We start from the raw sequence: 18,742 nt of genomic DNA on the forward strand, positions 1-18,742 counted from the left end.
TGTGTTTTAGTCCAACCTAAATATAAAGCCCAACTTAATTACAAAAAGATTCATTTATCTGTAAAATTTCAACCATTAGATCAAACTCTAGTGGATATGATGTCGTAAACTTATTTTCTATATATATTCTTTCTAACTTTTTAGCTTATTATTTACGAGTCAGCTTGTGTTCAACTTATATTTGACTCGTCAATAAATGAGAGCTGAATTTTTTGGCTCGATGCTTTAATGAGCCGGCTCGAAATCACCTTATTTATGAAACGGGCTGAACACAAGCCGACTCCGGCTTGCTCGCCCTAGATAGTGGCACCGATGTGCAAATCGCCTAAACCCGAGGGGTCTACATGCAATTTTACTACTAAACTGTGTACATATATAAGAGCGAATTGTTGCGCTCTCTCTCCCCGACCGTGTCGCCGATATAAAACCCTCGACTCCTCCCTCTCTCTCTCTCTCTCTCCCTCTCTCTCTCTCTCTCCCATTTCCATTCGAGCGTTGCGACGCACCGCTCCCTCCCTCGTCCTCGACGCTTCTCGATCCTTCTCCCGCTCTCCCGATCCCCCTCTCGCGGTTCCGCGATCCGGAGGCGAGCTAGGGTTTCGGCGCCGGGCCACGCTCGCCCCGAGATCTCCTTCACCGAGCTGGTAATTTGTTGTCCGATCGAGTTTCCCGCTCCGTTTTCGCGTTAATGGCGTCGAAAACCCTCCTTGATTTGATCCCTTATGCGTTTATTGCGGCTCGGATTTTGGTTCCTAGCTCAATGAGTATGTTGCGTTGGGATTTTGTAGTCGTGGTTGGGGAATTTTGGTTGAGAGTAGTGGCTATGTTAGAAATGTGATGTTTTGTGCTGAGTGAGGATGATAAGGTGTATCACAGCGCGCGGTTTAGGAGAGCCCTGGAATTTTTTGGGATGAGAATGTTTTTGACCCAGATTTAGATCTAGCTCGTAATTTGGACATCCTAATTACTTGTTACCTTGGGGACAAATGGAAACTTTTCCACAACAAAAGTTCGAATTTAGTGTTCATCCTTCTGAGGGGAAACGAATAAAATTTCAGTGAAGAGTGATTTTGCGGTGAAAAGTGTTGGCGACAGTTAACATACGGTTTCAATATTTTTGCTTTGCTTATGTCAACTTGTCAAATGAGTATCTGTTCTAACCAATACACTCCGAATGGTGGTGTATTTGCTTCATGGCTATAACTAGTTGTTCTCTTCACCGAGGTTGGATTGCATGTATATTGGATTTCCTTAAATGCCTCTTACTGGGATGCCACAGATTGAACATCTAAGTGATATCTGTGCAAACGATTTTGGGGTTAAAGTGATCATTTTGTTTGTTCATGTAAAGATTTTTAATGGAAGGAAGAAGGGATGTTCGTACAAATATAGTCTATTACAGGACTGCAGTAGATATTTCAATTTCGGAAATATGCTCATTCTTATAAATATACCTCTTCCTGATAACCTTCCTATTCTATAAAAGTGTTTTAAATAAAAGCTTTCCCAGATAATACCTCTTTGCTTGATAGTACCTCTCGTCCTTCCATTTGAACAATAAGATTTAACTTTTTAGCACTTGCTGCATCGGTAAGTAGGGTATGAATGATGCCAATTAAGCTATAGTTATAGGTCTGATTCTTGTCTATTAGACTCACCCCTAAAAGATTCCAATTGCACAATAAGCAAAAACTTCAAGTTGGAGCTTCTGCTTTTGGACCTTTTAACTCTTGGCCACCACTTGAATCTTTCTTCTTGTTTCCATTTTCAATTTCTGAATCTCTTCGATCTTGACCTTTAATGCTTTGAAATGTGATCGTAGGTAATGGCAACTTTTGAGCTGTATCGAAGGTCCTCGATTGGAATGTGCTTGACAGAAACCCTAGATGAGATGGTGTCGAATGGGACCCTTAGCCCAGAGCTTGCTATCCAAGTCCTGGTGCAGTTTGATAAGGTTCGATTCTAACCCTTATGATTAATTTTTCCTCTTTTTTTAACTGAAAATTCCATTCTATGTAGTTATATAATTTTCTGTTCTATTGTCTTCTTTAGTCTATGACAGATGCTTTGGAAAACCAAGTGAAGACCAAAGTCTCTATTAAGGTATGCATTTGCAGAAGAGCTTCTTGCATTTTATCTACGTAGCTTTATCTTTGTTGATCTTTTTTTTTTTTTTGCTTACTGCTTCTATTAATAATTGCTGATTAACTATTTGTAGCAGTATAATTTCAACAGATCAGACGTAGCTTGATCAACATGACTCAAATCTGTAATAAAATGAAAGGTTTAAGAAGAATAAGCTTCCATACTGAATTATAATGAAGCCATGACTCCAATAATCTTTTGAAAGCTCGTGATAGATGTTCAATCGAGTATTTGGTCTAGTACAGTGGGTAGAAAACTGAACCTGGATTTTACCAATATTATGTTCTAGTTGGGACAAGATCGGGGGCTCTGGACAGGGTACAGAAGTATACAACCCCTGGGTATCAAATTAGGTTTAGTTCTAAAAACTAGTTTACGTGAAGAGAATAAATTAAAGTAACCAAAATGATTTGGAAATATACTTTGTTTATCCAATAATGAAAACCTGCTCAATGTCCATGTAAACTAAAATGATTAATTAAAAGTGCACCTTGAGATGTAAAATGCGGAATTATCCCATGATGAACTGTTGAATGCACCTTGAGACCTTGTGTTGATTCAAGTGTGCCTGCATGATGTATATCGAGGCATGCTCATCAGTCGTCGGGTGAAAAGTGGACAAGAAGGGGAACCCGACACACGAGGCAGGTGTGGACACATGCCTTTGCTGGATTAGGGCAATCTTTTATATCTCTTTATATACTACGATGTGCTCCATTTTGGTAAGGACATATACAGCCATTATAAACTTTTACAGACATATAACTGCTGAAGAAATAATATGATGATTTGATGAAAAATACATCTACAATAAAAATAAGTAGTGTGCCCCACCTAGATTAGAATCCTAGATTCGCCTCTGTGGGAAAGTGTCAGTAGTGAACCTCCAGAACTTCTGGGAGCATTCTAGCACTACACTTCTAAATTTATATGCGTATGGGGTGTCTTATATGAACTGATCAGGTTATACTAGCGTAACTTTTACAAAGTTTAAAATGCTAGTGTAATATCTCTGTCGGCAAGTAAATAATTCGATTATATCTACAACATTTAAAAGAACGGTATTAATAAAAAGATTTAACTTTTGGAATTCATTTTTCTGCCATCGAACATGTGAAAATAGAGGCTCTAGTTTTTCTTAGAACAGTATTAGAAGAAGACAAACATCTTATGGGAAGGATTATCATATGGGATTTAGAATTGCTGAGCACTTAACTGTGCTTTTGCCAATTTATGAGACCCGTATCATCCGAATCATCCATTATTTTTAGCACACACACTCTCAAACTGATTGCCATTTGGAGACTCCACACTCCAAATTCAAGTACATCCTAGTTATCACAAATCCTCGGAAAACCTCTTCAACTCGCTAGAGCTATCTCTAAATATTTTATCTGTTTCTTTATGATAAGATAAGATTTCAGCTGAAGTGCCAATCTCAATACTCAGAAAGCTTATACTCTCTTGCATGCTGCTCTAGTTGATTTGCATAAGGTCAGTCTTCCGGGCTATTCCTAAGTACTACGCTGACTCGTACTTGCTGACAATTTTCTTGCTAAGTTGGAAGTGCTTTTGTTTGTGATTTCTGGTTGGGCTTCTCAGGCCAAGAAGTCTTTTTTCGAATGGACTTTGCATGTTTACTCTGGCTGAATCTCTAATTTAGCTTTATATGCTTTCGCTAGAAAAGTAAAATTAAAAGAAAAGCCAGTGTTTTTCATTTCCTTACGGTACAAAATGCTTGAATTTTCCGATTTCTATTAACTATTCATTTTTGTTGCTTTTTTTTTTTCTTTTGCATAGGGGCATTTACACACATACAGGTTCTGCGACAACGTATGGACGTTCATCTTGCAAGACGCGATGTTCAAGAGCGACGAAATGCAGGAGCAAGTCGGGCGAGTCAAGATCGTGGCTTGCGACTCCAAACTGCTTACTCAGTAGACCTTCTTCGTGGCTTGTTTGGATGCTCTCCTTCTGAGAATATCTTCAGAAGGATGACTAAAACCTCTTTTTTTGTGTTGTGCTTGAGAACTCCAAACTCTTACTCCCACTCGCCCTGTTATCAGTTCGTGTAATTTGCGTAGTTATTTGCATATTAGGAGTGTATTATATCTATCACCGCCATTGTCGGTAAAGCTTTGATTTGCTGGAAACAGGCCCAATTTCTTTTTTTTTCCTTTTCCGATCGAAATAAGATGTATTCAAGTTTCCGCAAAAGCTGCATGAAAAGCTAGCATATATTGTAGAGAGCTTAGCGAAATTTCATCGCTATCTTTCCGAACAATGCGTGTCAGATCAGGGGATCTTCATCCATCACACAGAGACAGATTCCTACTTGTTCTGCAGGCGAAAACCAGCCCGCCAGTTCGGCGGCTTGGTTGGCAAGCCTGTTCTGCTAACATGTGGAACTTTTGATGATCAAAAAGAGGCTCAAATATTTTTGAGTTTCATCTCACATTGTTCTCTTTTCGGTTTAGGCTGGCGAGACGAGTCTCACATCGCCTGATACTTTAAGTCTGAGCCTGACGAGAATGTCATGGCTTAAAGGGAGGGAGATTATGAGACCCCATATAATTCTATATATAGAATATAATAGGACTAGAATTTTTAATCCGGCTTAAGCATTTTGGATGATGGCTAGATCCAAGAGGTTAAGAGAGTTAAGTATATTAGGACGGAAGTAGTCCTAGAATGGGTGACTTTCTGGGAAGTTGGGGGCGCCACAGTGTACCGTCTCCACTAGCTGCCTTGCAGTGTTTTCAAGCCAAACTTTTCCGGCTGCAGCTTTACGAGCAGCATGAACGACTCGGCGATTGCAACCCCTGCAGCCATATATAGCACCTTACAGTTTATGGACCCAAGCCTGGTCATTTGTGGTTGTCTCTTGTCACAAAGATCGAATGTCTTTCAGAACTCTGATAGCTCGGGGAATTCGATTAGTATTTTTTTAAAAAAGCCATTAAAATAAATAGTTATTTTATATGATATCATAGCAAAAGATTTTGAATTTTTAAATCTTGCTCAGCATGCATAGAATGAAAAAGGTTCACTCCTCTAATGTAGGTAAATATTCACAATAAGTAGAAGGGTCAATCGCATGTTTAATCCTCAAACTATGAGGTGGGTGATATTTTAGCCCTCAAATTTTAATTTATTGTAATTTATATCTTAAACTTATAAAATTTATTGCAATTAAGTCTCACAACTCAAATTTAGTTAACTAACTATTGATATATTACTGATGAACAAGTGATGTAATATTTTAATTATCAGCACATCATCAATAATAATACTGTTACATTACTTTTATATTAGCAATACATTAATATTTAGTAAACTAGGTTAGATTAGAGAATAAGTCTAAAAATTCAAATCAGAAATTATAATAAATTAAAGTTTGAGAACCAAAGTGTCACCCATCTCATAGTTTGAGGACCAAACATGCAATTTACCCACAATAAAATGTGCTAGCCTTTTCTGCATACATTTTCATTGCAAAATTGCACAAATATTACACGTAAAGCTGGTATTTGCATGCGTTCCCTCTATAATCTTTTCGATGTGTTGCTAGTTCAATGTTTTGATAGGGTCGTGCAGTGCAATTCAATTGATTTTTGTATTTCAATTGATTTTTGTATTGCAATTCAGCGTCAAAGAACATGTACTAGGGTGTATGTGCGACTCGTTCAGATCATGAGTTCGAACAAATGAGACAATTTTTTTAGTATCAATGACCAGAAACAATGAATAGGATAGATAGAGAAGATCAACCATACACCCATATTGTATATAAAATTTATGGTTTCCACATAATCCGACTTATTTGAATGTATATTCTGATTATAAGCAGTAGCTTCTTCCATCCGAAAGGAAATTCACATATTAACCGAAACCGAATCTCCGAAACTCGGTGCAGCATTTGTAGAAAGAAATGAGCCTTTAATCAATTAATTCCTTAATAACTTCACCATCAAAGAGGAACAGCTTCTTAAAACTCCAGTAAGAGAACGGCCCAGTGTCAATCTCAAACAACATATAATAGCATAGAAGTAAAACTCCAGTAGAAAAAAATAAAAAATAAAAAAAAGAAGCCATTACATATTAGGGCGAAAGACGAGTGCAAGCGAGGATATAGACCAAACTGCCTTCTTAATGTAAAACTGATTACAAAAAGCGTATTGTATGGTTTCCAGTATAGCTGATTTATTAGCACATGCATGATTTATTGCATACTGTGATGTTTGATTCGTATAAGATCGCTTTGTACAGGATTTGTGGAAGTAAAGCTCTAACCGGAGCCGTCGCTGCTTCCAAAGTTTGCATTAGATGGAGACCATAGCCGTTTTGAAAAAAAAAGGACTCCTTCGATCATCTCTGAGACATTTATTCTTTATTATCCATACGTGAAAGCGAGGAAGGAAACATCGTTCCTCACAGTAAAAGACACTGCAGACGAAAAACAAAGACCATTTAGTAGTTTAACCAGTCTCTTCAGTCTAACTGCAGAGGAGAACTAACCTCAGCTTAAAATCATGTAAATAGGGAGGACAAAAATGGCTGTTCAGAAAGAAAGGTTTAAATGGAGCTGCTCTAGTCAGTCGTCTATAAAGTATAAACAGCAAAAATAAACCAACAAAAAAGTCAAACTGTATAACTTCATCGCTTTATCACTTTATCCTTTTCATATGCTTATTTGAAACGAAGGTGCGTCCGTCTTACTTTTCCTTTTTCAACTTGTCCTACTTTTTTATATTTCACCATTTTTAAGTTTAGATTAACCGATTCCAACATTCAAGTTGTTAAAGAATCAAGTCTTGCAGCATAATAATAAACTTTCTAGAACTTACAGAAGAAAGTGCTTCTGCAGAAATACGGCGAGAAGGCATTTGATGTTAGTCCTTCAGTATGCAAAACTTTTGCAGAGCGGACTTGATGTCGTTCGAGCTGAATCCCTCAGTCTGAACAATGTTGGAGTTGTCGAATGCTACAACATCTTCTAAAGGATAGGCCCTCGCAGCATGCAGATGGCTCGGGGCATTATTGAATGAGCCCTTTAGTATAATGGTTTTGCGCACACCTCCAAGTAATCCTTCATAATCCGTATCACCACTTTCACCGACAAACACCACCATATTTGATAGCTCCAAGCCCCACCTAATATACAAGTACCTGAATATATAGCAGGACAGGGGAAATAGAACTTAGGGATAGCCTTAGCGCCACATGTAGACAGACATATGAGGAAGAATATTGTGGGCAAAGAACTGTAGAAAAAACCAAGTAAAAAGTTTACGAGTAGCAAGATTTTAGGGACTTAATCTACAATACCGAAAACTGTTGAACAAAATCGAAATCTGGATCAAATTTCAGGGGCTAAAAATTTGTACTAAAACCAAGAAACTGAACAAGATGGCAGCTTTTGTCAGATAAAAGAATTAGATGAAAAAAATAACGGGATTAGTATTCTCATTGAAACCTTAGCGCCTGGGATCGCGAAGCCAGAACAGGAATGAAATGAAGCTTGGTACCATCATGGCTATATAAGACATGGCAGCGGAGTGCTTGAATTCTCATCAACTTCCGCAGTTCCTTCACATGAGGTACCTACAACAATTTGGCAAGAACAACATAACCCAAGTTGGATAACAACCATACCAACTTTAAACAATGTTTAGCCACATATCAAAATAGCTCTGGAAAGTTGTGATTAAAGTACTGCAGCACTTTTGAAAAGGAAAATAACAACTTACACGTTGCGTGTTGATCACTTTAAAAGCAAGGCAGAAAGTCGAAGAGCGCTCCTCGTCTTCGACAACAACTTTTTCTTCATTTTCTCCCTTGTTTTCTACAAGTGAAGCAGCCCAACGAACTAAAGTCCTTCTTAAGCCTTCTCCTCCCCACCGGTACTCGATTTGTGAGTGATAATCTAAATCAATTGTAAATGGAAGCTCAGATGGGCTAACCATATCCTCAGAGTTCGAAGATGGGTAATACAAGTCGCTGCCGCTATTGCAGACAAAAGCATCGAAATCAGTAGGAAGCAATCCTCTGGAGATCAGCAAAGAGTGTATCTCTGATATCGTCAGGCAAGTTGACAATACGAAGCCAACAGAACCAGACGACCTTTCAGCACGTGTGGTCTCAAAGGCACTTTTAATAATCTCAATCAGGTCTTCATTACTAACAGAGTCCACAGCAATAACAAAGATATGTTGCCTCCTCCTCAACATTGGTAGCTTATTAGAACCGCTCTGATCAGCTTTCTCACTGGACCCATCCTTTCTTGTGGCTCTCACGACACCCTTTTTGAGTTTCATTATGAGTTCATTAGCACGGTTGTCCTCAGAATCTAATGTATTCTCAATGGTTCCACTATCTTCAGCCTTTTCACCATCTAAAGAAAGCCTTAAGTTGAGAGAGATGTCTTGAATGTCTCTCAATGAGTTACCTGGTGAATCTGATTCTGAATTCTCTGCATTATCTTCACTCTTCTTCCATTGAGGATGCCTTGGCCTCAGAACAGCTATTTTTGACAAGTAGGTCTTGCAGTGCTCGGTCCAAGAGAATAGGTGAATATTTTTCAATCCATTCTGACGACATCTTGCCCAAAGCTGCTTGTCTGAAACAAGCTTATAAAGTGCATCAGCGATTGCATTCTGATCGTGAGGATCAACTAGGATACCGTTGTCGAGTACCTGAATAAAAATTCAGCATACAAAAGATTCAGTTATCCTAAGTGGAAATAGAAAATAAATGCAAATACTTTGTTTAAAGAGGATGTGAATCATATAATAAACAAACCCGATGTATGTCAACAGGGCCTCCATTCTTTGTGGCCACAATAGGGAGACCGTGTGCTGCAGCCTACTTGACCAAAGATAGTAGAGTAAGACATTTTACAATAGGTGCCAAGTATAACACAAATTTTTAGATGTAGAGTACTGACCTCAATCAAAGTGAGGCCAAATGGCTCGATGAAAGCCGGATTTATAAAAACACCCTGCAAAAGAAGCACAAACCAGTTGATTGATGCACATAAAAACAGGTACAAGTAGGCACAACATTTCTTTCGCTGTGTACTTCCATTCAAATTCTTTTCACCTGGTAGATCATTCCGTTCAAAGAAGTGCTCACAGCTATCTATTCACATCTGGAACTCATTATCACCTCTATCCTTTTTCCATCACCACTTTATTTATATCAAGGAAAATGGAGGAAGAATGAGAGGAAATTATTCTGGTCTAACAGCAGTAAGCCCTTAAAAAAAATGAAAAAGAACCCTACCCTTTTCCAACCATTATGCATTGATCAAGATAGTAATTCTTAAAGACCAGCCATTATAGAATATGGTCAAACTATTGAAACTGAGCTGAAACTACTAAAACAGACATAGCTGATATACCTAAACCTCGGCCAAAGCAAATCTGAAGCTTTGGCCCTTGGGCCACACAATTCATGCCACTTCTCAGAGAGTAAATGGTAGCAAACCTTATGTCAGCAGAAGTCGGTCTACAGTTTCCTTTCATGTTTGTTCTGCCATATGTAATGCATATTGCCTTTGTCCTTCTTTTTTCCCCCCCAATAATTTATCTAAATACTCAAACATATTATATGACTATTGCCAGCTCACTCTACCTGTGCTTTGATTAGCACAAAACATGACAAACCCATTTTTAGGCTCAACTTTGCAATTTGACCATCACAGAAGAAATTGTACCTTCGTTCTTGCTGCCAAGCGATAGATATCCGGAACGTCAGACTGTTTGTGGTGTTTGGGGTATGCCACTTGACCATACAGGTCATACTTATCAATCAACTTAAGTATTGTGGTCAAAACGGCTGAATTTGTACTGGACATCTCATCAATATTATCACGATTGCCCATTATCAGTGTCTGCAGCATCAAAGTTCCAAATTAATAGAAGATAAAAGAGCAAATATGAAATCTTTTCGATTCATGCTAACTAGACAGATATAGTGGGTTCAAGGTAAAATGAAGCTAACTACTTAGCCAATGTAAGCTTGTAATTTAACTTACAAGATTTGCAAGATGCTGTAAGGGGCGGCATTCACCAAATGCCCTAACAAGTGTTGTGAGATTCTTCTTGGGATCTGGGCGGGCAAGAGCAAGTATCATGGGTTTACGAGGATTTGTAAAGAACCTCATTATCTGTCATTAATTTTATACGCACGTTAATAAATGACAAAAAGAAAGAGCAATTAATACAGTTCCTGACCATAAAGAATACTACCACTGTTTTCGATGATTTAGCATGGATAATCATGATGTTTGATAAAACAACAAGAAGCTGAATAGCAGTGTGTGGACTGCAGGGGGGGCGGGGGAGGGGGGAAACGCTATTTTGCTATAGATATCTACACAGCAAATAGCAAAACTTTAACTGATTCCTCTAAATAAAAAGTAAAGGAAGGATCTAGAACCTCGGACCAAATAGGTGGATCTGAAGCTGAAACATCTTCAGCTCCTTCTACATCGCCATCCGAATCAACATCGTGAACAACAATGTGACTGAACTCCATACCAGGAGGAATTACCTGCAGAGTCCGGTAACGTGAATTTTATCTTAAGGCATAAAAATGCCACAAAATAAACTTGAATCACATCCAATATAATTGTAGGATTTATATCCAATACTTCCAGCAACCAAGACGAAAATAAAAGATGAAGCATGCTTGTTTTCATATAACAGAAGCCAAGTTCAGGTTTTATGCCCAGTTCCTTTATTTAGTAAAAGTGTAGAAAGCCAGCAATTGGCTCACTAGCCCAAAAACTGAGCTGAGTCTGCAAGGTTGAAGCCATTTTCAGGAACAGGCTACAATTTAAAAAAAAATGAAATATTCCTGTCTTGGTGACTTCTGGCCAAACAAAAAACCATGTCAAAAGTGAAAAGTCCAGTGAAAGTAAAATTTCATTGAAGTTCACTTTCAACTGACCATCCTTGCATCAGCAAACAAACAGCCTAAAAAGATTTTGCAGACAAATAAGTTCATTCCATGTTTTAGCAATTAAGTTGAAAGATAAAATATACTCACAGCTGTACGAGGCATATAGCGGCCAAAGCAACTCACACCCCGCTTGATCCGAGCTCTTAATTTCTTAGCAAGTATCACGTCGAAACCATCATATAAATTCCACTGCTCCTCTACCTCCTGTCTAGTGCTTGTAATAATAATCTCTGATGCATCTAAACACAGTTCTTCTCCTTCAATTCTACGCATTATTTTATACATTGAATTTATTTCTTCCCTTGTTTGCCGCCCTTGTTTCAGAAGCTGTTCTAACTTATCCCTCCCAAGAGAATGTCCTGTGAATACCATTGGCACGTTGAGTGCCCCAGATAGAAGCGCAGCAGAGTCCCCTGCATCGGCGTAATGCCCATGAATTACAACAGGCCAAATAGGCTCCCCACCACCAATTTGTTCGCCAAGAGCTTTGGATATTTGCATTATGTGGCCAAGAGCGCCGTCAACGAATTCTTGAATGTATGGCCAGAGACGTTCTTTCGGGATGTATTTATCTCTGGGTCCAAATGGTATGCGAATTATATAAGCGCCGCCACTCTCTCCCATCTCATCATGCATGCAATTTTCGGAGTTTCTTGGAGCCAACATCTCGGTTGGCTCGCCGTAGCTCCAATCAACATCTGGCGCGGCGATTTGCCTCGTAAGCAAATCGACACGGTAAACCCCAGGAGTTGAGCCTAAAGCTCTAGCAAGTTCTACAACATACTTGACCTGGAGAAATGCAACAAGTAAGCAAATCAATGGGAGAGGAAAACACACACATACACACACACACACAAGTGGCATAAACCTTCAAAAGGAAAGGGTAGTAACTCAACTTTCTTATCTAACAAAAGGGTATGATGAGGAAAATTATATATACAAGGTAAAAAAAATTTGCTAATAATGAATTTATATGTTTCTGTAGGTACATATCAGCACGGCAGAACTACCTGGCCACCAGTATCAGAATCCCGACCAAGCTCCATGTTCTCACCACGTATCAGACCATGAATGCTGCATGCCGCAATATGATTTGTTAGAAAGAAGAAAACATAGAGAAGGAATCATGAATATTAGCAATGAAAAGCATATATCAACTTCACAGCTCATTTTATCAATTTCAATGACCTTATTGCAGTATGATCAGCTTCAATATTGACAACTGTTATCCCCATATATAAATTCACTCTGTTAGTTCAGTGAACGAATACCTAAAAAAGTAAGGGAAAATTCATGTCCTTCCTGTAAAACTTCATTGCAATTATCTAAGCTCTAGAACCCAAAACCAAAACAGTTTTGGAATATAGGAAAACACGACAATCTACAAATTCACTATCACATTGTCGACTCCATGGCATCACATATTAACCTTAAGGACTGCTATATTAAATATTCCTGAATATCCAACTGCAAATAATGACAGGACGTCCAGTGTACCGACGCCAATCATTGCTACGGTAAAAGAAGTTTCATAAAAGTTCAATAAAATCTGATTTAAAATCTACAGATGTCAAGCCTGTTCTTCCTATTTAGTGGAAAGTCTGAAACATGAAAAAGAAAGGAAAAAAAAAAATGCATGCTAAGATGGAGTCAAGTATTATTATTTGCAAAAAAAGAATTATAAAAGTAAAAGATAAATTTTATGACAAGTTCCATTTCAAAAGATCCCGAACTGCCGGCTGTGAGCTAAAGATAAGATATGCATCGAAAAAAAATGTGCATCTTGGTAGAAATGTCAACCGGGCATTCATGTAACTGGTATGCATGACTACTAGCCTGAATAGGAGGGGAAAATAAAATGCCCCAACCCACACTCTCCCAGTAAAAATAGGAAAATACTATAATAATCACTAGAAGTTTGGGCCCATGCCTTATCAATACTATATACATCTTTTTATCCTTGTGCTGGCTAGCCAAAGCATCAAAAGCATCGACTGAGTTAATCCTGGGCACTCGCCCTCTTGTGCTGTCACCATGAGCAGAAAGATCGCCCACAGCATCTCCTTTCTCTCCCTCAGAGAGGTCTTCAGACATATCTGCAGTTGCCTCTCGGCGACCTTTCTCACGCTCAAGACGGCGTTTAGACAGACGCAAGGCTTCCTCTCCTTCAATCTACATTACATGACCATAATGGAACATGATAAGCAAAAGATGCAATGCAACAACTAATGAGCGTCACATAAAAATAGACAACATAAATCTCAATAAATTAAGATGACACATACTTCCTTTACTTCAACGAAGAGTTTCATGTATTCTAAAGCATAAGTATGGGGAAGTAACGCGTCAATTGACTATCTAATTCGTCTTTTTCGCTATTAAGGCATAAGCAGTGTATATTTATCTAGCGATTACCGATCACTATATAAGAGATAGTGATGCTTGCACACGTTGGCCAAAAGATCGTAACTCCACTCGAGTTAACAATAAAATGAAGTAGCGTATGCGTTCCTTTCCACGTAACCTCTCAGCTGGAATTATGGAAGAGCAGAGGCAACAACAGTATGAATCAGAAAACACAGAGTCTGCGGAGGCAAAGGTTCCAACTTGATAGAAAAGCTAATATCTACTTCTTATTGCCTCTATGCTCATTTATATCCTTGTCTCAGTGAGATTAACAAAACAATACTAAAATATCAAAATTGTTCGCCACTCGCCTACCATTATTCTCCATTCTCATCTTCTTCAATCCAAAACCAAGAACAAACAAATAGAGTCGATAAACTCTGCAACGCTAAATGGGTAACAGAGATACAGATCGTAACTATCCATTATAATCACATTACCTCTTCCAATTCACTCACGCGAGGCATAAAAGTATCAGACGATCACAACATAAGCGATCGTCACAACGTGAATTCGCCCTCAAAAATCAAATTAAAACCGTAAACATTAGATAAAAATCAGAATTTAAATTCGGAATGGAAAACCCCCCCCACCTGCTTCTTCTTCCTCGTCAAGTTCCAAATCCTCCAACACATGTTCTCGAGCCTCGTGTTCCGCTCCTGCGGACTCCGCATCGCCGCGGCCTAAAATCACCAGAAAATCACAGAAAAATCACCAAAAAATCCGAAAAAAATCGGGGAAAAACAAACAAACAAAAAGAAGAAGAAAAAAGAGCTGCTACTCACGCGAACCCAGGTCTTGTAGAGATCGGTCTCGTCGAAGCCGGTGATGACCTCCTCGACGAAGTAGCGCGCGGGGCTGAACCTTCCGCGCTCCCTGAGGAGGAGCGAGGACTTGTCGGCGTCGATCCCCTTCCCCACGTCGAGGATCGCCTCCAAGTAGCTATTCACCCAATCGTTCCCCGCCATTGTTGTAGCTCTTCCGAGAGATAATCCCCAGAGAGAATCCCCAGAGAGAGAGAGAGAGAGAGAGAAGAGGCGACGAGGAGTGAGGGGCTCTTCTTCTTTGTCCAAGTAAATTAGTTGTGTTGTAGAGAGAGAGAGAGAGAGAGAGGGGGTATAAATGAAACGGTGAGGGATGTGGAGAGAGAAAGAGGAGAGAGAGAGAGAGAGAGAGAGAGAGGGTGAGGTGTGAGGGGATCGAGAAGGGTCGTAAATTGTAGAGAGAGAGAGAGAGAGAGAGAGAGAGAGAGAGAGAGAGTGAAATGGAAGGATTAGGAATATTTGCACCAAAAGTACGAGGGTTTATTAAGATTTAAAGAAAAGTCACTTTTTTTATTTTAGCATTTTATAATTTAAAATATATTATTTTTAGGGATAACTTCAAAAACCCCGTGGTCTCGCACTTTCTAACTTTAGTACTCTGTGATTTAAAGTGTATTAATTTGCTCCCCTATGGTTTCGTTTTTTCCCTTTTTTTTTATCAATTTTATTATTTTTTTTTTCTAAAATCAGTGACAAAATTAAAATTAAAGGGTACTAAAGTAAATATTCGGTAAATCTCGATGGGTACTTGAAGTTTTTTGTATATAATTTAACGAAACATTAAGAAAAAAGATATAGAAAAAATAAAAATAAAACCACAGGGGGCAAATTGATGCACTTTAAACCACGGAATACTAAAGTGAGAAAGTGTGAAACCACAGAGGGGTTTTTGAAGTTTTCCCTTATTTTTATACTTTATAATTTTTTTTTAATTTTCTTTATTATTTTTTTTTTGTTAAATCATCGATAAAGTTAAAACTAAAAAACACTAAAAGTGAAGAGTTGAGCTAGAATTAATTATGTAAAATATCATAATTAATTTTTGCTGGCACATTGCCGAACTCAATTATAAAATAATAATAAATTATTAACTCATTTATCATACCTTTCATTTTTATACTATTTATTTCTATCAAATAAATAGTAGAATTTAAAAAAAAATTAATTATACAGCTATACAAATAAACAATGAAAAAAAAAAAATTTTATCCAAACTATCTGAAAGTCTGCTTCAACTTGAACTTACCCTAGGGACTGTAAAATCTAAAGGAGATAATTTCAAATATAGCCGTAAAATTTTAAAATTTCCTCTTACTTTTTTTTAAAATTTAAAATAATATATATGAATAGTATTTATTTTTGTAAGGATGTTGAAAATTGGTGGGGGAGGGGGGACTGTTAAGGATAAGACATATTCTGAGGATTATGCTTTTGGTATATTAAAAAGAGAAAAAGATGCCTCACTCTTTTATTCCCTTCACATTTTGTTTCAAAAGGAGGTTTAGTTGCATTTGATAATACAAAGAGCTCTCAATTTAATTCGCTGTTTGTAGGTCAGTTCGTGTTTGACTCAAAATTGATTTGAATTTAGCTGTTCCGTTTAATAAACAAGTTGATCGTGAGCTTATTATTTTCAGTTTGAAAAATAAACGAGTTTGACTCAATATAAACAAATAATGTATATAAACATTATTTTCAAATTGATGTGTAGTAAACTTGAATACTATTTTTATCTTTTTTTTTTTTTTTGTTAGCATGAATTTTAATTTTAATGCTAGTTAGTCATTACTAAGAGCAAAAACAAATATCAACAATTATTAATTAATAATAGTGGTAATTATAGTTAGTAGTAATATTTAAAGTTCAAACTCAACAACTTTAATACTTTTTATCAAAAAAGTGCTTCAATATTTTCCAATTAACAAACTACAAATGATTATAAGAACTTCCATTGAAAAATATATATTAATTTTTTATTTTTGAATTATGGGTCTTAAAAAAAAGATAAAATGATAAAATTGCCCCCAGCTGGACCCCAAAACATGGGACCTTATAAAAGAGTCAAATAACCATCAATCAAGTAACATTATTTTATAAGCAATCCCATCTAATTATTATATATATATATATATATGCCAAAATAATAATAATAATAATAATCCCTTTTTAAATCCCACCCATGATTTTGTGCCAACACATAAGCTCAAAAGAGAACCATCAAAAAGTATTAATAAATATAGCTAGTTTATTATTATTATTATTATATATTTTTTAAAAAGCCACATAAGAGATCTCCTTTTTATAAAGCAATGGGACAAGGGGCACACAATAAGAGGGACAGGTGTTTAACTTTAGGGCACATTAATTAAAAAAATAATTAGTAGTAGGAGTGTGGCTAATTAAGTCTTAAGAATAGGATTCACAAGCAAAAGATTATATTTTTATTTATTTTTAGAAAGAAAAAGTAACTATATTTATTAACCTAATAAAAAAAGAAAATGTTCAGAACCCCATTAGTGCCAAATAATAAATTTTGCAAAATTTTATATAATTAATTTATGTTTGGTCACATTCTATATGGATGGAGAAAAAAAAAAAAAGAAGTGAAAAAAAAATAGAAAGAAAATGATCTTCTACAATGGTTAATATTTTTTTTCTCTTTTAATTTATTTTTTTATTTCATTCTCTCAATCCAAATGAAGCAATAAATAAAAAAATTAGCTACTTAATAAAATTAGCTTGATAATAAAACTATTAAGATAATGGTCGATTTGGCATTAAAAATCACTGAACGTCATTAGATCAAACAGAGTTATGATAAAATATATAAAAATATGCTTCTTAATTTTCTGGTAGGACGACGGAAAATATATTATAACAAATTCATTACGATATGCTAAATATAATTTTATACAAGAAAGCAAGTAAAGTATTTTTATTTATATTTTGTGACCACACGTAATATAATTTCTCCTAAGTTTTTTTGGATATTGTAACCCCCTCCTTTTAGTGGGGAATACCATTGACCTTTCACAATCAGTGAAGAATATATATACAATAAAAAAAATTTCCATTTGCTATTAATGACCCTCTATAGAGTAAGAGCCAATTAGAATATTGGGTTAATTTCATACAGCTTCGTATAAACATATGAAATAACAAATATATTTCTATAAAGTTTAACTTTTCATATTTATTTTTACAAAAGTCTAGTGATATTCATATTTGTCCTTCTGATTTGTTATCGTTAGAGCACTATTTATCTTTTAACGGAAGATAAGTGGAATGATATTTTTGCTATCATAAATATCTCCTTCCAAAAGACCCAACTGTTAGAATTGTATAGAAATGTTCTTCAAAAAAATTTTAATGGTTATTTTTTTTTACCATCATAAATAACTTATGAGGAATAAAATTATCAATTTACCTCATTCACTAATCAGAATTAAGTATTTTTATTTATGATTAACTATATTTTTCTAACGGATCCTAACAGTGGGGTGTATATTTGAAAACGCCAAGATTTCTGTAAGAATAAATATGAAAAATTGAACATTGTAGGGATGCTGACATTTGTTGAAAAAACAGAAAGGAAAAAGAAAGTGTAAAAAATTATTATTACACTGATATTTTTCATTCCCGAAGTAAATTTCATAGGTGAAGTATTTAACCAACTATTTGGTTCCTAAAAAAAAAATATAGAGAGAAAATTTTCTAGAAAAATAAAAATAAATCAGTTTTTTTTTTTTTTTTTCAAAAGTTTATTTTTTTCAGAATTTGTAGGATACTAATACTTTTGTTTTCCGAAAAAAAAATCAAACAGTAAAAAATAATAGTTTTTCATAAAATTCGAGAAAAAAAAAGAACTATTTTTTCTTGGAACCAAACTAGCAAAAAAAAAAAAAAAAAGTTTTTCATAGAATTTTTTTTTTTTTTTCAGTATTGGCTATTTTCCTCATAGGTTCAATTCAAAGGTCTAATTTCTACATAAAAAGAAATAAAATTAAATTGAAATATGATGAAAAAAAGTAATAATAAATTTACAATATATATAGATAGATAGATGCACTTGATGGTAATAATTTGACCTCTTCTAAGAGCTTAGGGACCTCTGATAAAAATAAACCACAACAGTAACAAACAAGCCTTAAATAATACCACTTTTTCAAAAGTTGTGGGATGACACTATTTTTATTTATTTATTTATTTATTTTTTGACATTGTTGCTATTTCCTTAATTATTGATCATGTCAAAAAAAAGTGTCAAAAATTCAAAGCATGCTCGGAGGAATGCAAACTAGGCGGATCTGGGAGCGGAAGCCCCGCCCCAACTATCGAAATCCCGTCCTAAGTCCCATCCCAAATTCGTGACAGGTTCAAAAATATATTCTATAATTTGT

General features: G+C 36.1%; 2 protein-coding genes across 3 annotated transcripts; one reads left to right on the plus strand and one right to left on the minus strand.

The window, feature by feature from the left end:
- LOC109725290 (transcription initiation factor IIA subunit 2) lies at positions 404 to 4,362 on the plus strand. Of its 2 annotated transcripts, none has more exons than XM_020254431.1 (4): positions 404 to 644; positions 1,823 to 1,954; positions 2,053 to 2,103; positions 3,946 to 4,362. In XM_020254431.1, exons 2-4 carry the CDS (start codon positions 1,826 to 1,828, stop codon positions 4,084 to 4,086), a joined length of 321 nt encoding a protein of 106 aa, XP_020110020.1. In that variant the 5' UTR covers positions 404 to 644; positions 1,823 to 1,825; the 3' UTR covers positions 4,087 to 4,362. The 2 variants fall into 2 exon arrangements, with proteins under 2 accessions (XP_020110020.1, XP_020110021.1); XM_020254432.1 differs by having other exon boundaries at positions 410 to 639; positions 1,821 to 1,954.
- On the minus strand, positions 6,109 to 14,682 carry LOC109724677 (probable sucrose-phosphate synthase 4). The gene is made up of 14 exons (XM_020253580.1): positions 14,304 to 14,682; positions 14,112 to 14,201; positions 13,043 to 13,284; positions 12,123 to 12,186; positions 11,200 to 11,901; positions 10,588 to 10,701; positions 10,184 to 10,315; positions 9,863 to 10,039; positions 9,092 to 9,145; positions 8,947 to 9,009; positions 7,896 to 8,840; positions 7,622 to 7,749; positions 6,993 to 7,314; positions 6,109 to 6,591 (listed from the first exon to the last, which is right to left on the minus strand). The coding sequence occupies exons 1-13, from the start codon at positions 14,484 to 14,486 to the stop codon at positions 7,038 to 7,040; spliced, it is 3,171 nt and encodes a 1,056-aa protein (XP_020109169.1). The 5' UTR covers positions 14,487 to 14,682; the 3' UTR covers positions 6,109 to 6,591; positions 6,993 to 7,037.

Source organism: Ananas comosus, linkage group 19 (assembly GCF_001540865.1).
Source record: "Ananas comosus cultivar F153 linkage group 19, ASM154086v1, whole genome shotgun sequence".
Classification (NCBI taxonomy): domain Eukaryota; kingdom Viridiplantae; phylum Streptophyta; class Magnoliopsida; order Poales; family Bromeliaceae; genus Ananas; species Ananas comosus.

Coding starts and splice junctions, on each gene's coding strand:
- LOC109725290 (XM_020254431.1), top strand. CDS start 1,826: ATGGCAACTTTTGAGCTGTATCGAAGGTCCTCGATTGGAATGTGCTTG. Junction 1,955..2,052: donor TCCTGGTGCAGTTTGATAAG/GTTCGATTCTAA, acceptor TGTCTTCTTTAG/TCTATGACAGATGCTTTGGA. Junction 2,104..3,945: donor AGACCAAAGTCTCTATTAAG/GTATGCATTTGC, acceptor TCTTTTGCATAG/GGGCATTTACACACATACAG.
- LOC109724677 (XM_020253580.1), bottom strand. CDS start 14,486: ATGGCGGGGAACGATTGGGTGAATAGCTACTTGGAGGCGATCCTCGAC. Junction 10,702..11,199: donor GCTATATGCCTCGTACAGCT/GTGAGTATATTT, acceptor CGGACTCTGCAG/GTAATTCCTCCTGGTATGGA. Junction 9,146..9,862: donor GCTTGGCAGCAAGAACGAAG/GTACAATTTCTT, acceptor CTTCTTTTGCAG/GGTGTTTTTATAAATCCGGC.